Source organism: Taeniopygia guttata, chromosome 12 (genome assembly GCF_048771995.1).
Source record: "Taeniopygia guttata chromosome 12, bTaeGut7.mat, whole genome shotgun sequence".
In the NCBI taxonomy this organism is placed as follows: domain Eukaryota; kingdom Metazoa; phylum Chordata; class Aves; order Passeriformes; family Estrildidae; genus Taeniopygia; species Taeniopygia guttata.
In genome coordinates this window covers 7,347,595-7,366,856 of record NC_133037.1, presented here as the reverse complement: position 1 = coordinate 7,366,856, position 19,262 = coordinate 7,347,595, and the positions used below count along the sequence as shown (strand labels likewise).

The following is a 19,262-nucleotide window of genomic DNA, read 5'->3' as shown; positions in this document are numbered from 1 at the left end:
ATTAATTTCCTTAAAATGCCGTGAGCAAAATTGATCCAAAATGATCCTGGCATATGCTGAACTCAGTGATGCTTTTCTACATAAACTCCTGTGAGGAATATATTGTGAAATGCTTTGTGTAAGGTATAGATAATTTTAGACTTTATTTTAAAGAGGAGCAAAATGTAGTTTGTGAGTGTTTTGCCAGGTTTGGTCTGTGTTGGCTAAACTGGAGCTTAAGCAATTCTTCCTGAAATAAACTGTTTCTAATTTCTACATTGGTGAATGGCTGTACCTTGCTCTGCATTTGTTCAATGCATGAGTTGTCAGAATCTGGAGGCATTGCCACCTTTGTGAGGTATTGTCAGCATCTGTGTGTGTATTTAAGTATGCTGGAAATAGGAAGGCCAAGAAGGGGAAGAAAATTGCTTTCAAATTTTATAAAGCTACTGTGAATGCCAATTTCTTTTCAATTTTTTTGTGGGCTATTTGGAGTGTGGTCTTCTTCCTGCTGAAAAAAGTACCTCTACCTCTGAATGCTCTGACCTTCATGTTGGCCTTTTCCCTCTGTGGTGGTGTTTTTTTAACTCTGTGATACTGGCAAAGCACCTGTGCACTACAGACAGTATGTACAGTCAGAAGCCTGGGCATCAGTAAATGCGAATAGGAATGTATCTGTGTAAGATAAAAGGGTATAATCTCCCTTGGCATATAGAAAATATGGGGAAAATGGTGCATTTGTGAATATAATAGGATGTGTCATGCAGCACTATTTTGGAAAAACCCAAACAAGCAAATCATGGCTGGTAGAGATGGACTAAGACTAGAGGCTTCTTTTGGAATGGAGGGGTTGAACAACTACTGGAGAAGCAGCAGTGTGTTGAGGCAGCTGGCAGAACTGTGAGCTCAACTAATGTGGGAAGTGGAACAAGAACTGTACAGAAAATTAAGAGCAGGAGCATCCACAGGCCTCCGTAGGTTGCCCTTATTCATGGCATGTGTGCAGTGGAGTGGGATTGTTTACCAGCAGAGTCAATAGAGGAAGCTGTTCTTGGTCCTCTTCTATTTGTGTAACTCCAAACCTTGTTAGTTTGGGGTAATCATTGTTCTCACCTGCTCTTTCTAGGGGTTTGTGTAATTATCCATATTTATTTATTCATTTAAAAATTACATCAATATATCTGGTTTTGTCTCACGCTTTTTGCAGGGTACTAAAGCTTTGGAAATAAAAGTCATGAAATTTAACTGTAGACAGGGTGAAGTGTGACCTTAACTGATAGACCTGAATATCACAGGCTCATATAAATGCATTGCTATGGAGACAGACTTTTATCTTACAAATTACTGTAGGAGTAAAGGAATAACTCTAAACATCGAAATCCTTTTTGAAATTCTCTATGGATTTTGAGATAAATATGTTTAGCACATTTAACAGAGCGGGAGATGAGACTTCAATGTGCAAAGAAATGAAGAGATGCTGGCAGAAAGCACAAAGTTTAACATCTGAGCAGACTGGCCATACTGTTTACCTTTGGATTGGATATTAAAATGCAATGCATCAATTCTGTTCCCTGCTTACTGTCCCAGCAGGGCAGTCATGCTATTAATCAAGATGCTGGTTAAACAATATTGTTCAGCAGAATTCCTTTATCTCAGGTTCATAACACTGGGTTTACATACAATGTGTATGCATTACATCATGTGAAAGCTGCATGAATCAACACTAATGTGATTCTGTTGTTGGTTTTAATTTTTGCAGATGCAGATTTACTTCTACAATCCTGATGACTTTGACAGTTTTGGAACAGCAGTTCTAGAAAACAGGGTGGTAGGAGCCATGGCCGTGTTTTTTCAAGTAAGTTAAAACAAAGGCTATATCCATAAACCAAAGTGTTCACTGAGTACTATCTAATTCATTGAGTTATTTCAAGCTTAATGGATGCATCTGTTTTCTTGTTCCTACCTGTCTAAGTGAAAGATATTTCATATTGTCTATGTGTGATTTAAAATGTAAATAAGTATATTTAAAAACATAATGAAAAAATTTGCCTGGATTGTTCTGACTTTATAGCTACTCTACAGATGCAGATTGGAGAACACATTTATCATGGAACTTCCTTTGCTGCTGAAGCACATTGCTGCAGTCCCTGGAATACTAACAAACCAACACCAACTGGTTTTGTTTAGGGAAAACTTAAAATTCAAATGTAGCTGGAGAGAAAATTAATCAATATGTTTCATCAATCTTATCTGTAGCAGCTTCTTCTAAATTGTCATAGTAGCAAGTTCTTGAACAGACCAGATTTCCAAATGAGTGAATTTATGCATCCACTTGTTTGAAATGCATCCTGAGAGATGCAGATCTGGGGCTACAGGGTGAGCTCGTTTGTAGTCCACACGCTCCAAATCTGCAGCATGGGGCAGGGACCACTGCTGGTGATGGGAGTGTCACCTGTGGCTGTGGCATTCAGCACTGTGAGCCCCTTGTCACATCACATCAGAAACGGGGTCTTACCTTTCTGATTTGAGAGCGAATTGAAGAGAGGGAGCTGGAGCTGCTCCACACCACTGGGCTGTCACAGGCAGAGAAGTAGCTAATGAAGATTTGAAATGTCTTGGGGTCTTGCTTTTCAGAAGACAGGGAAGGAGGGAGGGAAGAGCAAGGGAAAATGCTGATCCTTTGTGAGGTTTCACACTAGTTTTTACTGAGGAAGAAAGTGATCTTACTGTTATCTTTGTGAAACCAGATAAAAAGGAATATGCAAGTACTCATATGTAAATACCTCCCTTTTTCTTATGATGTAAAGAGTGACAAGCCTGACTCGGCTGCTCAAATTAAGTAAGGTTGTCTTTTTGCATGACACTGATTTTGATCAAATGCTTTGATAAGGAGAAAAGGACAGATCCTTGTATTGCATAAATTGCTGTAACTCTGCTGACATCAGGATAGTGGAAGGAGGCATGTTAAATTCATCACTGTTGGATTCTGAGCAGTTCTGTGGCATTTCATATTAGGGCAAAGCTGGTGGAGCTGTGATAATTTACAGTGGCATAGCATGATGATGATTCCCCAGACTTCTTAATCTCAATGTACTATGGGGAGCTTTGGGCAAGTTGGATTTGGCCATACAAGACAGAAGTTTAGAAGCACAACAAGCAAAGGCTGTGCAGGATCGTGGGTTTGGTGTGTCTGCTGTGTCAGAAGGAGTGTGGGTTTGTGCCATGGTGTGCACTGCATGTTGTGGCATCATCTGTCTGGAATTTAACTGCTAAATTACCTTGATGGGCTTCACATCAGCCATGTAAAGCACTGCCCCATGTTGCATCACTGTATTCCCTAAATCCTTTTTTTTTACAGGATCTTAAAATTTTGGTGGGACTGTGTTTGGTATTCCCCACCTGCAAAGCCAAGTGCTGCACTTACTGTAAGTCTCTCTTTGCACAATGCCAAGGGAGCCATTAAAATAACTTAAAATAGTGTGTTATGCTGTTAAAAACCCCTTTGATTGTCAGAGACCTCAGGCTTTTCAAGACCCCGACTGAGTGTTATAGTCCCCTCCGGGAAGTAGAAATCTACACTGCTCAACATTTCCAGCCCTGCTGGCCACAGGACATGAGGCTGTAAAATCTGGATGATGGTGCAGCTGGGCTCCTCTGCTCTGGGAGCTGTGAAATCTGAGGCCATTACTGATGAGCACTCTGATCTTTTCCAAAGAGTGAGGTCGAGGTAATTCTTTGGCAAAGTGACCCAGGGACAACCTGGTTTTTGCTGCTGCAAGGAAATGGTTGCAGGGGTTTTGCCATATTTTCCTTTCCTTTTGGGTTGAAATGAGAAATCAGTGCTGCGTTGTTAAACTTGTGAATATATCAGGTTTTCCTTCTGGGCAGCTTTGCTCCAAGACAGAGAAAAGTTGAGGAAGATTTGTAAAGCCCAGAGTCCCCAGTCTAGAAGGGCATGTGCTGAATTCTGGCACCTGTAAATAAACTTTAGGGACACCAGTGTGGCAGCTGCTATTTTGGCCATCAGGAGGACTTTTCCAGAATAGTCCCATAGGGTTTGAATTGTTGTACATAGGGTTAACACAGGCTTATTAATGGACGACAATGATGATGATCCTTTGCAGATCCTTACTGTGTTTGACCAAGGTGCTTTTTTAACCCCCTCAGCTCTGTAACATGTGCTGGGCTATGACTTGGCAAAAACTTTTTCTTGAGAAATCCTTGGTGTTCCCTGAGCCTTGCTCCCCAGGACTCCATGAAGATAAAGTTGCCATGCAACTAATTTAAAGTTGTCTTTGAAAATTGATTCCTAGCAACTTTTGAATGAAATGGCCCTAAGATGTCCATGGTCAGATTTTGATTGGCAGCTTATGTTGTTCAAGTACCACAGCTTTCTATTTTCCAGAGTTTTGATTCCATCTTGAACTCATTTACCTAGAACACAGCTTTTAAAAATTGCAGCAAGAGAGGTCATACTGTTTTTTATAAATGCATTAAAAAACTGTATCATGAATGCTTTTCTATGTAAATATTTTAACATAAATTATTGGATACATTTGCCATTAAGACTTGGATTTTTGCTAATGTGGTAATGCTGTGTTGGAATAAATGTGCTCAACACTGGCTGAGTTTATAGTCTGGCAGGTGTTTTTTGTTTGATTGATGTTCATAAATGTTCCTTTGACAATCAGGTTCTCCAGTGAGTGAACATTATACTGAACTATATAATTATTGGTGAAACATTATATAATTAAGTACTCTCTTTCTTCCTTTTTAAATAATTTAACTTGGACCATACAAGAATTTTCCTTATTGAATTCATTATTTCAGGGGCAATTTCCAGGTAAAGTACATTGGTTCTGAACTTGGATAATTGAAACACTTGGAATTTTGTTGTGATTAAAGCTGTGCTTTTCTCATTACTTTCATTTTAAGCTCTGTTGATAAATGCTATTTCTGTTTGTGTGCTGCTGGTTAGTTGAGCTGACAAAAAAACTAAACTAAGTAACAATCCTTGCAAATACAAGCTGCTATAACTGCTCATCTCTGTATTTCATTGTGGATAGACATAGGGAGGGTCTCACACAAAATAGCACTGCAGGGACTCTGTCACAGGTATTGCCAATTTGCAAATGAGATGAGCTGGCCTGAAATCTCTAGCTGGATTTCCTTTGTTAAAGAGAACTCACTTGTTATTTTAGCAAAAATCAAAATCCCCTGGAGACAAAGGAGAGAATGCCATGACAGACGAGACCTTGCCTTCTGACGGGTTTTTCAGGAGAATGGGTTATGGCCACTCCTCTCAGTGTCGCAGTGATTTGGTGTTTCTCAGAGTGAAGCTGATGGTGGTGGGAGATGTTCAAATTCTCCAGCCCATCACCTCCTGCTGCCAGCACCCTCTTGGCTGGCAGGAAAGGCTTCTGGATGTGCAGGAAGGATAGCGATGGACCCAGCTGAGGGGCTCTGTTTTGTGGCAATCCTAAATGAGCCTCTGGCTGCACGTTGGTCCCACCAGCTGCTGGAACACGTGCAGCAGGTCCCAGCCCAGCCAGGCACCTCAGGCTTGATTTAAATGATCCTAACTTGAATAGTTGGTGCTCGTGTTTCATTTCAGCCCACATAAAACTCAGCTTGGTTGTTCTGGCTCTGGGCCTTTGTTAATTGTCAGGCTGAGCTTGCTTTGAAGCAAACCAGGAGTGGAAGGCAAGGCCCAGGTCTCTCATGGTTCCCGAGTCATCCGTTCATCATGCATGTAATACATATTTATAAGTCACATTTAAAATGAGTATTTATTTGGATTAAATGCATTCAGACATATTGCACAGCTCTGTTTTAACCATCTAACAATATAATTCATTGCATACTTCACTACTTGCTTTATTAAAGCCAGACTTGAAAGTGTTCAAAACAAACATATTGCTTTGCATTTGAAATATTCATCTTTTAGTCCTGCAGTAGATTCATTATGGCAGAGAATACTTCATTCCTTGATTACTGCCATGAAAAGGCACAATACTGATTCCCTAAGCACTCATCAAATATTCGATAACTCAGAAATTCAGGAGGAGGTGATGGAATTCTTGTTCCTACTGGGAGGGCATATAAATCTATTTTATATTTGCAGAGAAAACCATCAGTGATTAGTTACTGTGTCTCAGGTACTCAAACAAATCATCTCTAAAGAAATTAAGTAAAAATGAATTTTAAAATAACTTTTAGCAATGCTTTCATCATTAAAATTAGCTCCATAATGATGAGTGATGTTGATACCTCGATCACTCAAGAGCTTCAGCAGTGTAGAGCTAGATTTTTAAAGGTAATTAGGTACTTGGCAGCAAATGTGCAACTAGCAGTATTTTTAAAAGTACATAGAATTAAAATCAAGGGTTCACATGTCTTTAGCTGAGCTGACCTCCAATGCAGACATGTCTTTTCTTGAAGAAACTGCTCTGTAGCCCTTTTAACTTTTAGATCTATGTGTGTATTATTTGCATATAAATGTCTTTACATTTGCTAGCTACTCATGTATCCAGGGATGTGTTCTTCAGTAAAATGCATGTTTGTGGCCTTGCTGTTTGCGAGATTTTTTTGGTAGCAGTTCTTGGTCTGCATCATCAATATGATCAATCACTTTTCACAGGGGCCTAAATGAGCTGAACACAGAATAAATTGGTGGAACACCATCAAAGCTATTCAATATTTGCCAAAAATATGCTTTTAAAATGTATGCTTCTCAAACAACAGAATTCAGCTTTTAGCTTCCCTTGGAAGCCTTTTTGTTCCCTGTTCTTCCATTTCATTAACTGTTTCCTGTGTTTGCCACTGTAACAGAACAGATTCAGTGAATAAGTGATTTAAATATGGTGACTGTTGAAAAAACCACATCCAGTAGGAGACAGGGTCCCTCCCATGTCCCCATCTCAATTCCTGGAAATTCCCTGATTCTGCCTCTCCCTTATTCTAATGCTTTTTGAAAGTCTGAGCAAAACTAATTTGATTTTGACAATGAGAATGGAGAGGTGTGCACTTCTCTTGGAACATTATATCCACCCACATGAAGCATAATCAGTACTCCAGTGTTTAGGCAATATCTTAAAGGTGATTTGCAAGAGTGAAAATAACACATGGCATCATTAACATGCAGAGCATCATCCAGAGTCATTGAGAGACTTTTCATTTACTTTAATAGACTTCAGATAGATGTAAAGAACTTAAAATTGAAATACAGTATTAATTATTTTAATGGTTACATGGAACCCATGGGGTTTTATTAATAGTACCTCATGAATAAAAAAAGTGTTGTTATTGATTAGCAGTGTTATTAAGTATCAGTACAGGTGTATTTTTATTATCTTCATACTATGAAGATAAGTACAGCTCCTTATTCAATAGCTGTATACCAATAACTCTCCATGTAAGTGAAGACAAACAAAACAATTTGAAATGTATTTTTCTTTATTAAGTCCAGTTTTGTAGCATTTTGAAATGTTGCAGTTTTTTGAAAACAGTAGTTGTTACTAATAACAGCACTACTGGGGCCTTTAAACGGTACTCCAGAGGTACAAAGTAGATACCCTGACACATAAAGACACACCAGAGCAGGTGGATGTGGCCCCTACAGCACCAGAGTACATTTTTCTGAGAAACACATTGCACAATACATGCCACGGGGTGTGGTGACGTAAGAAGCATCTCTAGAGCAGAAAAAGATTCTCCTCATTTTCCAACCTATAAGTGGAGATAAAAATGCCAAAAGTGCTTTTGCATCATGGAGAATTTAAATACAAAATTTTGAGAGTTTCTTAAATCTGTTAGATTTGAGTAGAGTTCAGTATGTCAGTGGCACAGAACAGCCTCCAGATGTGTTTTTTAGCCAAAATATGCAAGTTTGGGTGCCTAATAACAAGTGCTCATGCTGAGCAACATCTTCTGAAACCATTTTGATTGGAGGAAGGTTTGGGTAGAAGACAAAAATTCATGGAAACTATTTCTAAAAAAATCTATTCTACCCTTTCCATTAAAGAAAACAATTTTTTTTAACTAAGCTCAAAATTCTGATTTTTTATTTCAACTTATGTTGAAAGTTTCTTATGGAAATATGAATATTTTTTGAATATTTTATGTAAAATAAGAAAGGAAAAGGAGAACAGATGGGGAATAGCTCTGAGAGTAAAATATATATCTATATATCTCATATTTTGGTACTTATTAAATTTCCAGTGCTTAACAATGAGACTTTCTTCTGATCCATACCTCTGCCCATATTAGTCATGTTTCAAATGACGTTTAATAGTAAAACTACTGTTTAAACAGATTTTTTAATTTTGTTTTTAAATTATGGCTTCTTGTAGTAATGTTCTTCATCCCTTATTTTGGTACATAAATGAGAAGGCTGCCTCTTGAGAGCACTAGGCAAACAATCCCCGATGAAGTCTTGAGTTTAGTAGAGAAACTTCAAAAGGTTTTTAGTTGTTGAGGATGATGCAGTTGTGAGAAGGGCAGAGCTGCATCCCTTGCATTCCCTTTCCGAAAAGGAGGGCAGATAAGAGGGTAAGGAAGGAGCAGACTGCAAGTGTGAGCCCTGGGACCTTACTGTGAGCATTTTGGGGAGCACAGGGAGCTGGAAGGGGTCTGTGAGCACAGCAGTGTTCATCACTCGGTGCTGCTGGACTCCAGAAACTCACTTTGTGAGTGAGCTGGATTGCACTGGAGAAACAGTGGCCCTTTCACCTGTGGGGTTTTTTTTGTACCAGCTATGCTTCAGTGCTCCAAACTTTCAGCATCACTAAGACACACCTTTGCTGCTTGGGTACTGTGCAGAGCCCGGGACTCGCTGATGTGGCATCCCATGCCAGCAGAGCAGAGTTTCTGTCGGTGTGCAGGGTGCTGTGGGTCTGTGGGGTCAGGCTCTGGCTCACATGGCTGCACACTTGCCATGGCTCGTGGTGAGAAGGAGCTCATGTGGCTGAATGTGTGAGTGTGAAGAGCAGAGGTGTTCCCACAGCAGCCTGAGCATCCTGAGCAAGGCTGCTTGGAGGAAGGAGGCACAAACGTGTGAGCGAAAGGGGGGCTGCGTTTGGAGGCGCAGACTGACAGGGCGGCTGAAACAGATCGTTCTTGGAAGCAAACACATCGTTCCACTTCTGCTTGCCTGTGTTCTGCCAAGAGGCATTTGCAGTCTCTAGATCATGATGGCTGCAACCTGCTGTGTTGAAACTTTCTATCCACAGGCTGACTGTGCAGTGTAGCAGGGCAATTTACCTTATGTGCACTTATCTTCTTCAGTGCCCAAGCAATCGTCTTCCTTCCCCTTCTTCTTCTCACTTGTTCGTGGTATTTTCCACTAAGGCAAAAAGTCTGATGACCTCCAAAATGCAACACTTTCCATTAAAGCATTTTTGTTAGATGGAGTTTTAAAGGATATGGGCAATACTGAAAGTGGTGCCATGCAGTTCTTACTACAGTTCAGAGCAAAATACCAGAATGCAAAGAGTCTTTGGCTTTTATTTTTAATCTCAGACATATCTAGGAAAATTAATTTCCAAAGTATCAAAAAAATCTAATTGAAGGTGAAAATTAGACTTAGATCTTTTTTTTCCCAAATGCACTGTCAATGCTTTCTTGACTGCAATGTCTGAGACCATAACTCACAACTTGTGCTGTCTCTGGCTTGGATGCAGCAGCGAGGAGGGGGGATAACAGTGGGGATGGGTTACCAAGTGACTTCTGTTTTTGTGATAAATCACAGTCCTTTGGTCCAATTTATTTAATGGAAAAATCACAATTACTGATGTTAGGAAGGAACCACAAACTTTCTTGTTGTTGAGAGGACTCAGACTCCAAAGTTCTGCAATGCTGCAAATACAAAAAACTGCACATTTTATGGGGTCTGTCCTCAAGGTCTTGAGCTATCAGTCATAACCATTAATGAGAGCTGGCTGTATGTGTTGCATGGGAATAGGTCTCTGTGCTCTTCTGGTTTAATGTTCATTTGAATGTTAGGATCACTGTCTTTTGGTTTACAGCATTGTAAATGTTTTTGACCTGCAGTTTTTTTGCTTTCTGAATGATTCTTAATTGATTAATGTATTGAGATTAATCCCAAGCAGCATACCATTATTAACTTGCTTCATTAATTACATACCAACCTGTTAGCATTAATTCTCATAACTGTCCCCTTACATTTTAGTGTTTTTATTTTAATTACTTGCCTCAAGAACTTGATCAGCATGCATTTGTGGATTCTTTTCTTCCCTTTCCTTTCTCTCGTCCTTGATGTTCAGAAGTGGAATCAGTTAAGGAATGTTTATGGTGTCTAATGTCAGCTTCTTAAACACAGTAATTTACTTCTCTGTGATTTAAAAACGTGCTGTTAAAAAAAAAAAAACAAAAACAAAAACAAATGTTGTAGCTATGCCATAAAAATTTTTAAGTTTATAGAAAATGTCTTGTGGAGTTTGCATTACTAGACTCCTGAAAATGACACCTACATATGTAATATGTAAAAATTATAGTTGTCAGCCTATTATCTCACCCCTTCTGTGGTTCAGGAAGATTGAGACTCAGGAAGTCTACTGATTATAATCATTAGCCTAAAAAACAAATTAGTTCCCTAACTACAGTAGTAGTTTGTGCATTTTAGTCTCTGTTTGTGTGTTGTTGATGCATCACTTGGTCACTTTGTCAAACATCACCAAGCAAACCTCGAGCTGGGACAGTGGGGAGGGACCCCCAGCCTTGCTGCAGGATCCATCACTGCTTTAGGGGAGGCACAGCAGCCGCTCTGTGTCTGAGCACTGAGAAACCATCAAATGTGGCTTGTTTGTAACTTTGTGATACCAACAATTGCTTCCTCCCTGTCCTTCTTCCATGTCCCAAATCTGGTGCGTTTTTGCTTGACCTTTTCTTTAAGAAAGAGAGAGATAAGCTGGAAATAATGAATCTATTTTTTGCAAAGTTTTCAGAGAGTTTTGCTAAAATTGATCTTAGTTACAGAATCAGAGGAGATGTAAAGATATACATTCATCTCCTTTCCTCTCCTCTCTCCCAAGCAGAACAGTTGCCTCTGGGAAGTCCCTGATTTCTCTCACTTTTTAGATGTCCAGCCTGGATTCTGGGAATAGCTCTTATGCCTGTCTGCCTACCTCATTTTAAAATTTGTTTTGGTTATTTTTATTTTTATTGTTTTTTAACAGTTTCCATATTCATCTAGCTCTCTGACCCATTTGTCTCTCAGAAGGTTATAATATCAAATGTATTACATGTGGTTTACATTCATGGGAAGGAAATGGAGAAATTTAACATTTCAACCAGGAAACTCCAGTTCTCCAGTCCACAGTTGCCCAGTTCTGCAGGATTTTGAACGGGATTTGGTAACCCTTAGAAAAGTTACACCTGTTTTTGCCCTTCGTATCTTCCATGAAACTACAAAGGCTTCCTATGTCTCTGGTTACAGCAAATTTTAAGCAAAGGTGAGCACAGAATCTATTCATAAATGATTGCCTAGTTTCACTTTGTGCCATAAAAGAGAGATTGGTTGTAAAGTCTGAATATATAAAATAGATGGGTAAAACTGGGGCTTCCTTTCCCTTTAGATCTTCTGGCTCAGATGAAAAAGTTATTAAATACAAGCTGTTCTGCCTGAAGAATTATTACTGTAGTTCTCAGCTATAACAGTGCCACGTTTCTCCTTGTATTGGCAAGAATAAACAACACAAGCTTCAGACAGAATTTCCTGGGTAGCATACCAAATGTTCTGGAAAACCTTCTCGGACAGCAGCTGATACATTTTTAATACAAATAAAACATAATTCTTTAGTCTCGTTCCAGTTTGATCCCTAAGGTGGAAAAAGTATACAGTCTATGCATAATTGATGTATTTGTTTGAAGTGTTTAGCCAGATACTCCATTCACAAAGTCTCTTTTTGTTAATAGGTTGCTGTGAGATGTAAGAATCACTTAGGGCTCTCTTTGTACAAATAAATGGAACGTGTTGTTTTTGGTACAGCCAGCAAGGTGGTTACACAGTCCTGACTGTGTCTTTGTGCTGCCCACACCGTTCAGCCTTAGCCAAATCACAGAGCAGGTCTGGCTGAAATGTCAGTATTTTCCCAGATCAGAAGTGATGGGAAAGCATGAAAGCATGCAAGGGAGAGCAGAGGATGGTTGGGAGCTTTCGGGGTCACACGGATTGGTGTCAGGTTGGCGTGTTTGTGTGAGCACCACCCTGGCTGTTACCAATGATATGTGTGGTTTCTTGTGCCATTCCTAAACATTACACATGATGCAAAGCAAGCATGCAGGGAAATATCCTTCAGCAATTTAATTATCATCTATCCTAAATTACTGTAAATCCAGTGTCAAAGGTTACTGCCAGAGGGTTGAGTTGTTGCTGGGTTTTGTCATCTGTAGTTTCTGTGCTGCAGGATGACTGTGGGAGAGGTGATTATTGAAGATGTTCTGAGCCCATGGTTTTCATTCCAGAGGTTAGAAAAAAGGCAATGAAAGTAAATCATAATCTAGTTGGTCACTTCTTGATGTCTTTGTACAGATGTAGACATTTGATGTATGTATACTGATGTATACATACTGTATAACTGATGGTTTCATTGATAATGCTGATGGCAGATCAACCCCAAAATAATTCTGCAGCTGAGATGGCAGCTTGCCCAGAGCAATCCTGGTACCTGATGTTTTACCTCCTGTGAATGTAAACCAGAAATCTTCACGTTTATGGGGTGGAGTTGAGGTTGTGTAAACGTGGGAACCCTTTTACAGCATGACTTTATAGCAGCATTCAGATATATCTTCTATATCTAGGTTTCACTGAAAAGCACATTTATTTGACTAGGGTGATGAGTTCCAAATGAGCTCAGTGGTCCTGGTTCGAGTAATTTAAAGCTCCCTCTGTTTAAAGTTCAGGTGTGCTGGTATCAGTTCCCAGAACAAAACCACACAGAAGCTGGGATTTGCTCTTATGCTCTGCTGGAGATAGGTGAGAGTCAAGAATGCCAATCACCATCTTATTCTATGCAGAAAAGTGAAATGTGTTAAATAAAGATTGCTTAAATCTGTTCAGCACCTCTGAACAGTGAGTTTTGGTGGAGCAGGATTTTTCCTATGAGCTTATGGTGTTTGCAACTGCTTCACAGCTCTGAGGAGCCAAGGAAAAGCTGTCTGGCTGACACCATCAGAACAGTATTTAGCTGCTGATTGTAACTGTACCATTTCTGTGCATCAAAATTGCATTGAAATGTGGTCATTATCAAGACTAAAGAGACTTTCTGCAAGAGGGTATTGGTTTTGCAACATCTCTGCTGTATCAAATGGAGCCTAACTGAAGATTTGGCAAAGTGTTCTTTATGAGTAAAGTAAAATGATGTACCACATTAGAAAGGAGCTTGGTTATTAGAAAGCTTAGTCTTGCTCCTGATGAAATGCATTTTTTTCACCATAAAATTCATCTTTACTTGCTGCAAGAATATTGCTAAAAGAGATTAACTTTGGATCTCAGTGTATTTTATAGTGTGTCTCATGTTATTTTAAGGCTGTAAATATATTAGCTGATCTGTAAGTTTCACTTAAATTACTGCTTTCTGGGTTTTTGAAAAAATAGGATCATGGTTATGCAAGAACCATGAAGATTGAATTAAATCACCCCTTTTGATATTTATTTTCCCTTGGGATCGTGATATCAGATCAATATTTAAAAACAGCTTTATGGGTAAGTGTTGATTAGAAAGCAAAGCTCCATAACCTTAACAGCTACGCTAGCAATTTTTTGATGCATTTTATCTATGGTTTGTACGGCATTATCCATATGCCTGTGTAAAAAGTAAGAAAATAATTTTATTATTTTCTTACTCCTTCCTCCCTCCTGCCTACCTTGCTACCTGACAAACCTACTGTATCATATTTAGATCCTGTAAAAATATCTAACATAATTTGAAATGCTCTTGTGTGAAACATGATTAGACTGCATCAATCACTTTTCAAAGATTTTTTTTTTTTCCCCTCATCATTTTCTATTCTAATCTGCTAAAATCACACTCTTCTATATCCTCCTGTATTTCATGGGAGGCATGAACAGACAGATAGTTCCCCATCTTGGGTGAACCAGTCTTATTAAGTACTCTCCCAAAGTGCATAGCAGTCAAATTAAGCTTTAGGTTAACGTTTTGGAATGCTCTCCTCTTGCCAACTCATTACCAGTGATATGGCAAAGCAAACTGTTGCCTTCTGCTATTCCAGATATCTACAGAGATTTATTACATTTCAGATAATAAGCTTACCTTCCTAATAGCACACAGCCCACCCTGCCTTATGGCTTGACTTGCCTCTGCTCATAACTTCAGCAGAGAATTAAAGGCCAGAAGTAAAGCTGGCTTGCAGAGCTGTCTGGGGGTCCCTGTGTTGTGGATGGGAACATTCATCATTTTGGAGTCTGAACTCACTCATTATCTAGACCAGCTCTGCGCTGCCCCTCAGGCTGATACTGATCCTCTCTATGGACAGATGGTGGTGGGAGAGGAGGGTGATGCCTGGGCGGGTGGCACCACCTCAGTGTGCTGCAGGGCCATCTGGGCACTCAGGTTTAGAGAAACTTGCTCTGTGCATGCAGTACAGCTGGCTGCTACCACACCTGTCTAATAGAGTTGTTGAAAGACCGTCTAAATTCATGCTGAGCTGTGGAGATTATCTCTGTCAGCTGTTGTTGTGTCAGAAGCAATTTTTTAAAATGCTGCATTTGTGTCCTAAGTGCCCAGCCTATGTCTGCCTCTCAGAAAGTGTCCTCCTCTTTCTTTCATTACTGCTTGCATTGCATCTGAGACATATAACTGAGACATACAGTGTCTTAACCCTAAAAACAGGAGATTTTTAATGCCTTTGTTATCATGCCATATATATTCGCTGCCCCCCTTAAAATCTGAGTGTAAAGACAGCTGCAAGTGCAGGTGCATCCTACCAGTGTGCTGGAGGTACAAACCAGACTCCAGGGAACATGGGATGCTCCAGCATGACGCTTTTGGGCTGTGGTGCTGCTCTGGAAAGCCTCTCATCCTCACAGCAGCCAGCAGTGCAGTGCTCCTGGTGGGCTTGTTCCAGCTGGGCTGGAATTCTGCATCTGTTGGGTCTCAGGCACTTTGGGCATGATTGGCTGTGCAGCCTGGCAGTGAAGATGTCCCTTGGTGCCAGCCCTCTGTGGATTGCCTTCACAGAGCTTGGCTCTTCAGCTCCCTCCTAACAATCAGACTTTTGGCAGGGAAAATCCTGATGCAGGTTGTGGTGTCCGCTGCAGGTGGTTGTATGAGGGTGGTGACATCAAGAGACCGTGCAGCCTGACAGACCTTAAGAAGAGAGATAAGAGACTTTTCTAGAGGTCAACACCAAAACTGGGGCTGTGGCAATGCATGAGCCAGGAGCATGGATGGTCCAGCTGGGCTGCTGCAGCTTTGGTGATCAGATCATAACCACTGTTCATGAGCTGTGGACACCCAGGAGTTACAGTGATGGGTGTGAGAAGAAATTAAAAATAATAAGGAAATACCTCAAATTAATAGCCAGGTTTTCTGGCAAGCAGATTCAGAGAGGAGGAGAGAAGATGGAAGAATCTTCCTGAGAGCATTCCTATGTACATTCACCTCCAGGAAGCATCTTCACTCTTCTGGGTCAGGCTAGACTTGTTCAAAGAGCATCTTTTGTTCTAACCCTGTTTTAAGTTTTGTTTTAAATCTTGTTCAGTTGTATTTTACTTCTTCTCTCATAACTTTCCCCGAGATTTTTAGATTTTGTCAATTTTGAAGTTATACCCTGTGCAGGAGGAGGGCTTCCTGACCAGAGACAGAGATGGAAAATGCCCTCCATAGATAGGTCAAGCTCCACAGGAGCACAGGCAAGCTGTAAGAAGCCCATGGAGCAGAGGCATGAGGGCTAGAGAATCCTGAGGAGTTGTGTGGCTTTAAGATTATTACCTACTCACAGTGATTGAATAGCATTCACTTTGCCACTGCTGAAATGTAGAACATCTTGAAACAAGCACACATGTCATGTTAGTTTTTGTATTTCTTTGTATTTCAAGAGGAAGAAACTGCTGCCACAAACTGAATGTTTGCCAGGCTTTTAATGCACTTGTGTTCTAAGTGCTGTTTTTCTGCACAAAATTTGCCCATTTGTTCTAAACATGAGCCATGATACTTGTTGAAATGTTTTTTTAAGGAACTGAGTGAGTTGTTGGGTCATGCTAACTAAGAGAAAAATAAACATCTTGACATATAAACCTCACTGTTTTTGTCTAGTGTTACACCAGGTGAAATGGAGGGGTTGAGCTGTTCTTCTGTTGCTGCAGGAACTAGAGCAGTTTAGAAGCAGCTGAGAAGAAAAAAAAAACAAAACAACAGGCCACATCTTGCCACTCTTAATTCAGTGGCTTAAAGAAGATTGAGATGGACTGCCTCATTTCTCTCCCCTGCTCTTTGGAGTTCTACTGCTGTGAGTGCCCAGGGACAGCTCTGACTGGCTCTTGGTGCACCCACACTTCATTCCCACTGGCTCTGGAGCCCCTGGCAGTCCTGCAGCTGGTACCCTTGGACCCTGTCTGCTGGCATCCAGGGTTCCCCTGGACAAGCCCACTCACCATCCTCAGCAGCCAAAGCTACTTCTTTCTTCTGTCCCCATGAAGGACATCTCAGGGGGTGGAAGAGCAGAGGAACTTCCTCGGAGAGGCAGGAGGTGGAGAGGAAAAGGTGGGAGAGTTGTGGAAGGATGCTCAAGGGGGTATGTGGAACAGTTTGGGAAGGGAGGATGCTGTAACATTTGAAACAGCTCACTGGGTGGAAAGAGGCACCAAGGAGGATGTGGAAGGTGTGTGATGGAAGAGGAAGGCAGCTCACACATGAAAGTGGAGTCAGAAGTGAGAAAACTCTGAGGATTAGTAGGTGCTTTCTGCCTTAGGTACTGTGAGCACCAAACTATGCAAGTTCATAGCATTTTGCAAAGCTGCACACACCTGCAAGAACTACATGGCACTGAAAATTTACAAAAACATAAATAAAGATGGAAGAACTTGCTTGAAAGAAAATTAGAAATACAAGACTGTATTGCAGTTGTCCTTTTGTGCTGGAAAGTATTAATGAACAGCACTGGTTTAACATTGGGTCCTTGTACCACAAAAATGCCTGGAATCCTGAGAGCCTGCCCAGCCCAGTTTTGGGAGGCAGTTTACACCAGCCTCCTTAGAAATGAGGTAAAAGTAGTGGCAAAAAAGCTGTGCTGGAATTTGATTTTTCAAAGCATAAAATTAAGGAGGAAAAAAAAAAATCTGCCTTACAATATTTTGTTTTCACTGGATTTCTAATTTAATTGTGAACTGAGGTGTGGTTGTCATTAGGGAAGTGACTGTGTAACTTAATTGACATTTCTGCATCCTCTGTGTTTGTGACTCATAGATGCTGGCTTGAGTCATCTGTACTGCCTGGCTGGAGGGAGCCCGGGGCTGTGCCAGGAGAGAGAAAAAAAAAAGTACTTTTCTTGTGGAATGAATGAAAGATGTTCGGAAGCTGAGACGATTCCTTTTCTTTATTTTAAAGGAGAGATTGATGTGACCTCTCTCACCAAAATCCTTTGTGTAGGCTAGAAAAGAGGAAAAGGCTGGAAATCTCTGCTGCATCCTAGGCAAGCTTAGCTGGAGCAATTAAATTAAACCCCTGCAAAATGCTGGAGTTCCAGATGTCCATCTGAGCTGTTCCTTTTCAGCCTTTGCATTTTGCCCAGGAAATTTTCCTGTTTAGTCAACAGACTTCATTGCTTTATTTGCATTATAAAAAAAAAAAAAAAAGAGTAGGAGATACTTTTTTTCTCACTTGCACAATTTTGTACCAAATTCAAGCCAGGAGCAGAAGAAAATGAGAGCTAACTTCCATTTGTGGTTTCACAGTTTTGAGTTCAGCCTCTCCAAATGTGTGAAGCTGTACATCAAGGAGTGGGTGTCGTAAGATGATCTGGCTGTAGTGCTTGTTATATTTTTTCCTTACACCATTTCATTTTCCTTCCTACTTAGGTCAAAATAGTTATTTTTACCTAAAAACTGTAAATTGAGCAAATTGCAAAAACTCTTAAAAGAGACCCAACTCTTTTTTTTTTGGTTTTTTTTTTTGGGCCTCTTTTTTTTATTTTTTTTTAACTCAGAAGATGAGAACAGTTTATACCTGATGGCAGTTTTTATAAAATAGCCTCCATCCTGATAAAATGTTACCCCCTGGTGTGTCATTTTTCCAGCTGAACTGCTAGTAGGATTGAGAGATCTTGCACACTACTGCTTAAATAAATAGACTACATGCTCTATGAAGAAATCATGTTATTTTCTCAAAGGAGAACAACTAGGCTCAGTGCACTGAAATTGCTTTAAATAAACTTGCAGCTACTGTAGCCCTTTTTTGCGCAGCTGCAGATGGTAAAGTCTATCAATCAAGCTTTCCCAGCTTTGAGAAGCTGCCACTGAAGCTGCCTCTCCTCTTTGCTGCAATTACATTTTTGTCTTTTACAGAACTTTGTATCTGAGATATTCTATTGCTCTAATCAGATTGTGCTTTCGGGTTGAACATATCTTTTGTTTTTCCTTAGATATATGTGCATTAAGGTCTTTCAGTAACTTGTTGTTTGAATGTGCTATTCACTGGCACTAAATTAGCTGCATTTGTGCAAGAATACTTTGGGGAAATTAATTAATTTAGCAATGGAATAAGTCAAAGTTTGGTCAAAAGAGTGCCTTACAAAAAGAAAGGAAAATACATTGTCTATTGTTTCTTAGCATGCTGCAGGTTGCAAATCTTGATAGTGATAGTGAATGAAGGAAATGCTGTGCAGAGGGAGTTGCAGAGTTTTCCTCAGCCTGGAGCTCCAATCAGCCACTGCCAGCAGGTTACAATGCACGATCAATGTTCCTCCCTGCTAACAAAGGAACTCAGCGTGCACAAACACAGAGCACTCTGAGCTGAGTTATTAAGCACACTTAACTCTTCCTCAGAGTTTCATGGTCTTGTGTTTGTTTTTGTTTTTTTTTTTTTTAGACAGTATCTTGTGTCAAGACATTGCACCAACACACAGATTCTGTTCAATGCTCTTCTCTGGTCGCACTGCTTTGCTCTTTTTGTGACACTGGTACTTCAGCCAGCCTGTGGTGTAAAAGTGACTATTTATGCTCCTTGTGTTTTCAAGTATCCCTACTGGACATAATGAAAGGGGAAGTTGCTGATCTATAACCTACTTTGTCCCATCCTAGTCCCAGA

The 19,262-nt window shown here is 40.2% G+C and overlaps 1 protein-coding gene across 1 annotated transcript in view; it reads left to right on the top strand.

Moving 5' to 3' along the window:
- The window catches only part of PTPRG (protein tyrosine phosphatase receptor type G), a 390,724-nt gene that overhangs the window by 253,256 nt on the left and 118,206 nt on the right, over nucleotides 1-19,262 (top strand). Inside the window, exon 5 of the mRNA XM_030283424.4 lies at nucleotides 1,739-1,834. Coding sequence (XP_030139284.3) covers nucleotides 1,739-1,834 — 96 coding nt within the window. The remainder of the gene's footprint in view (nucleotides 1-1,738; nucleotides 1,835-19,262) is intronic.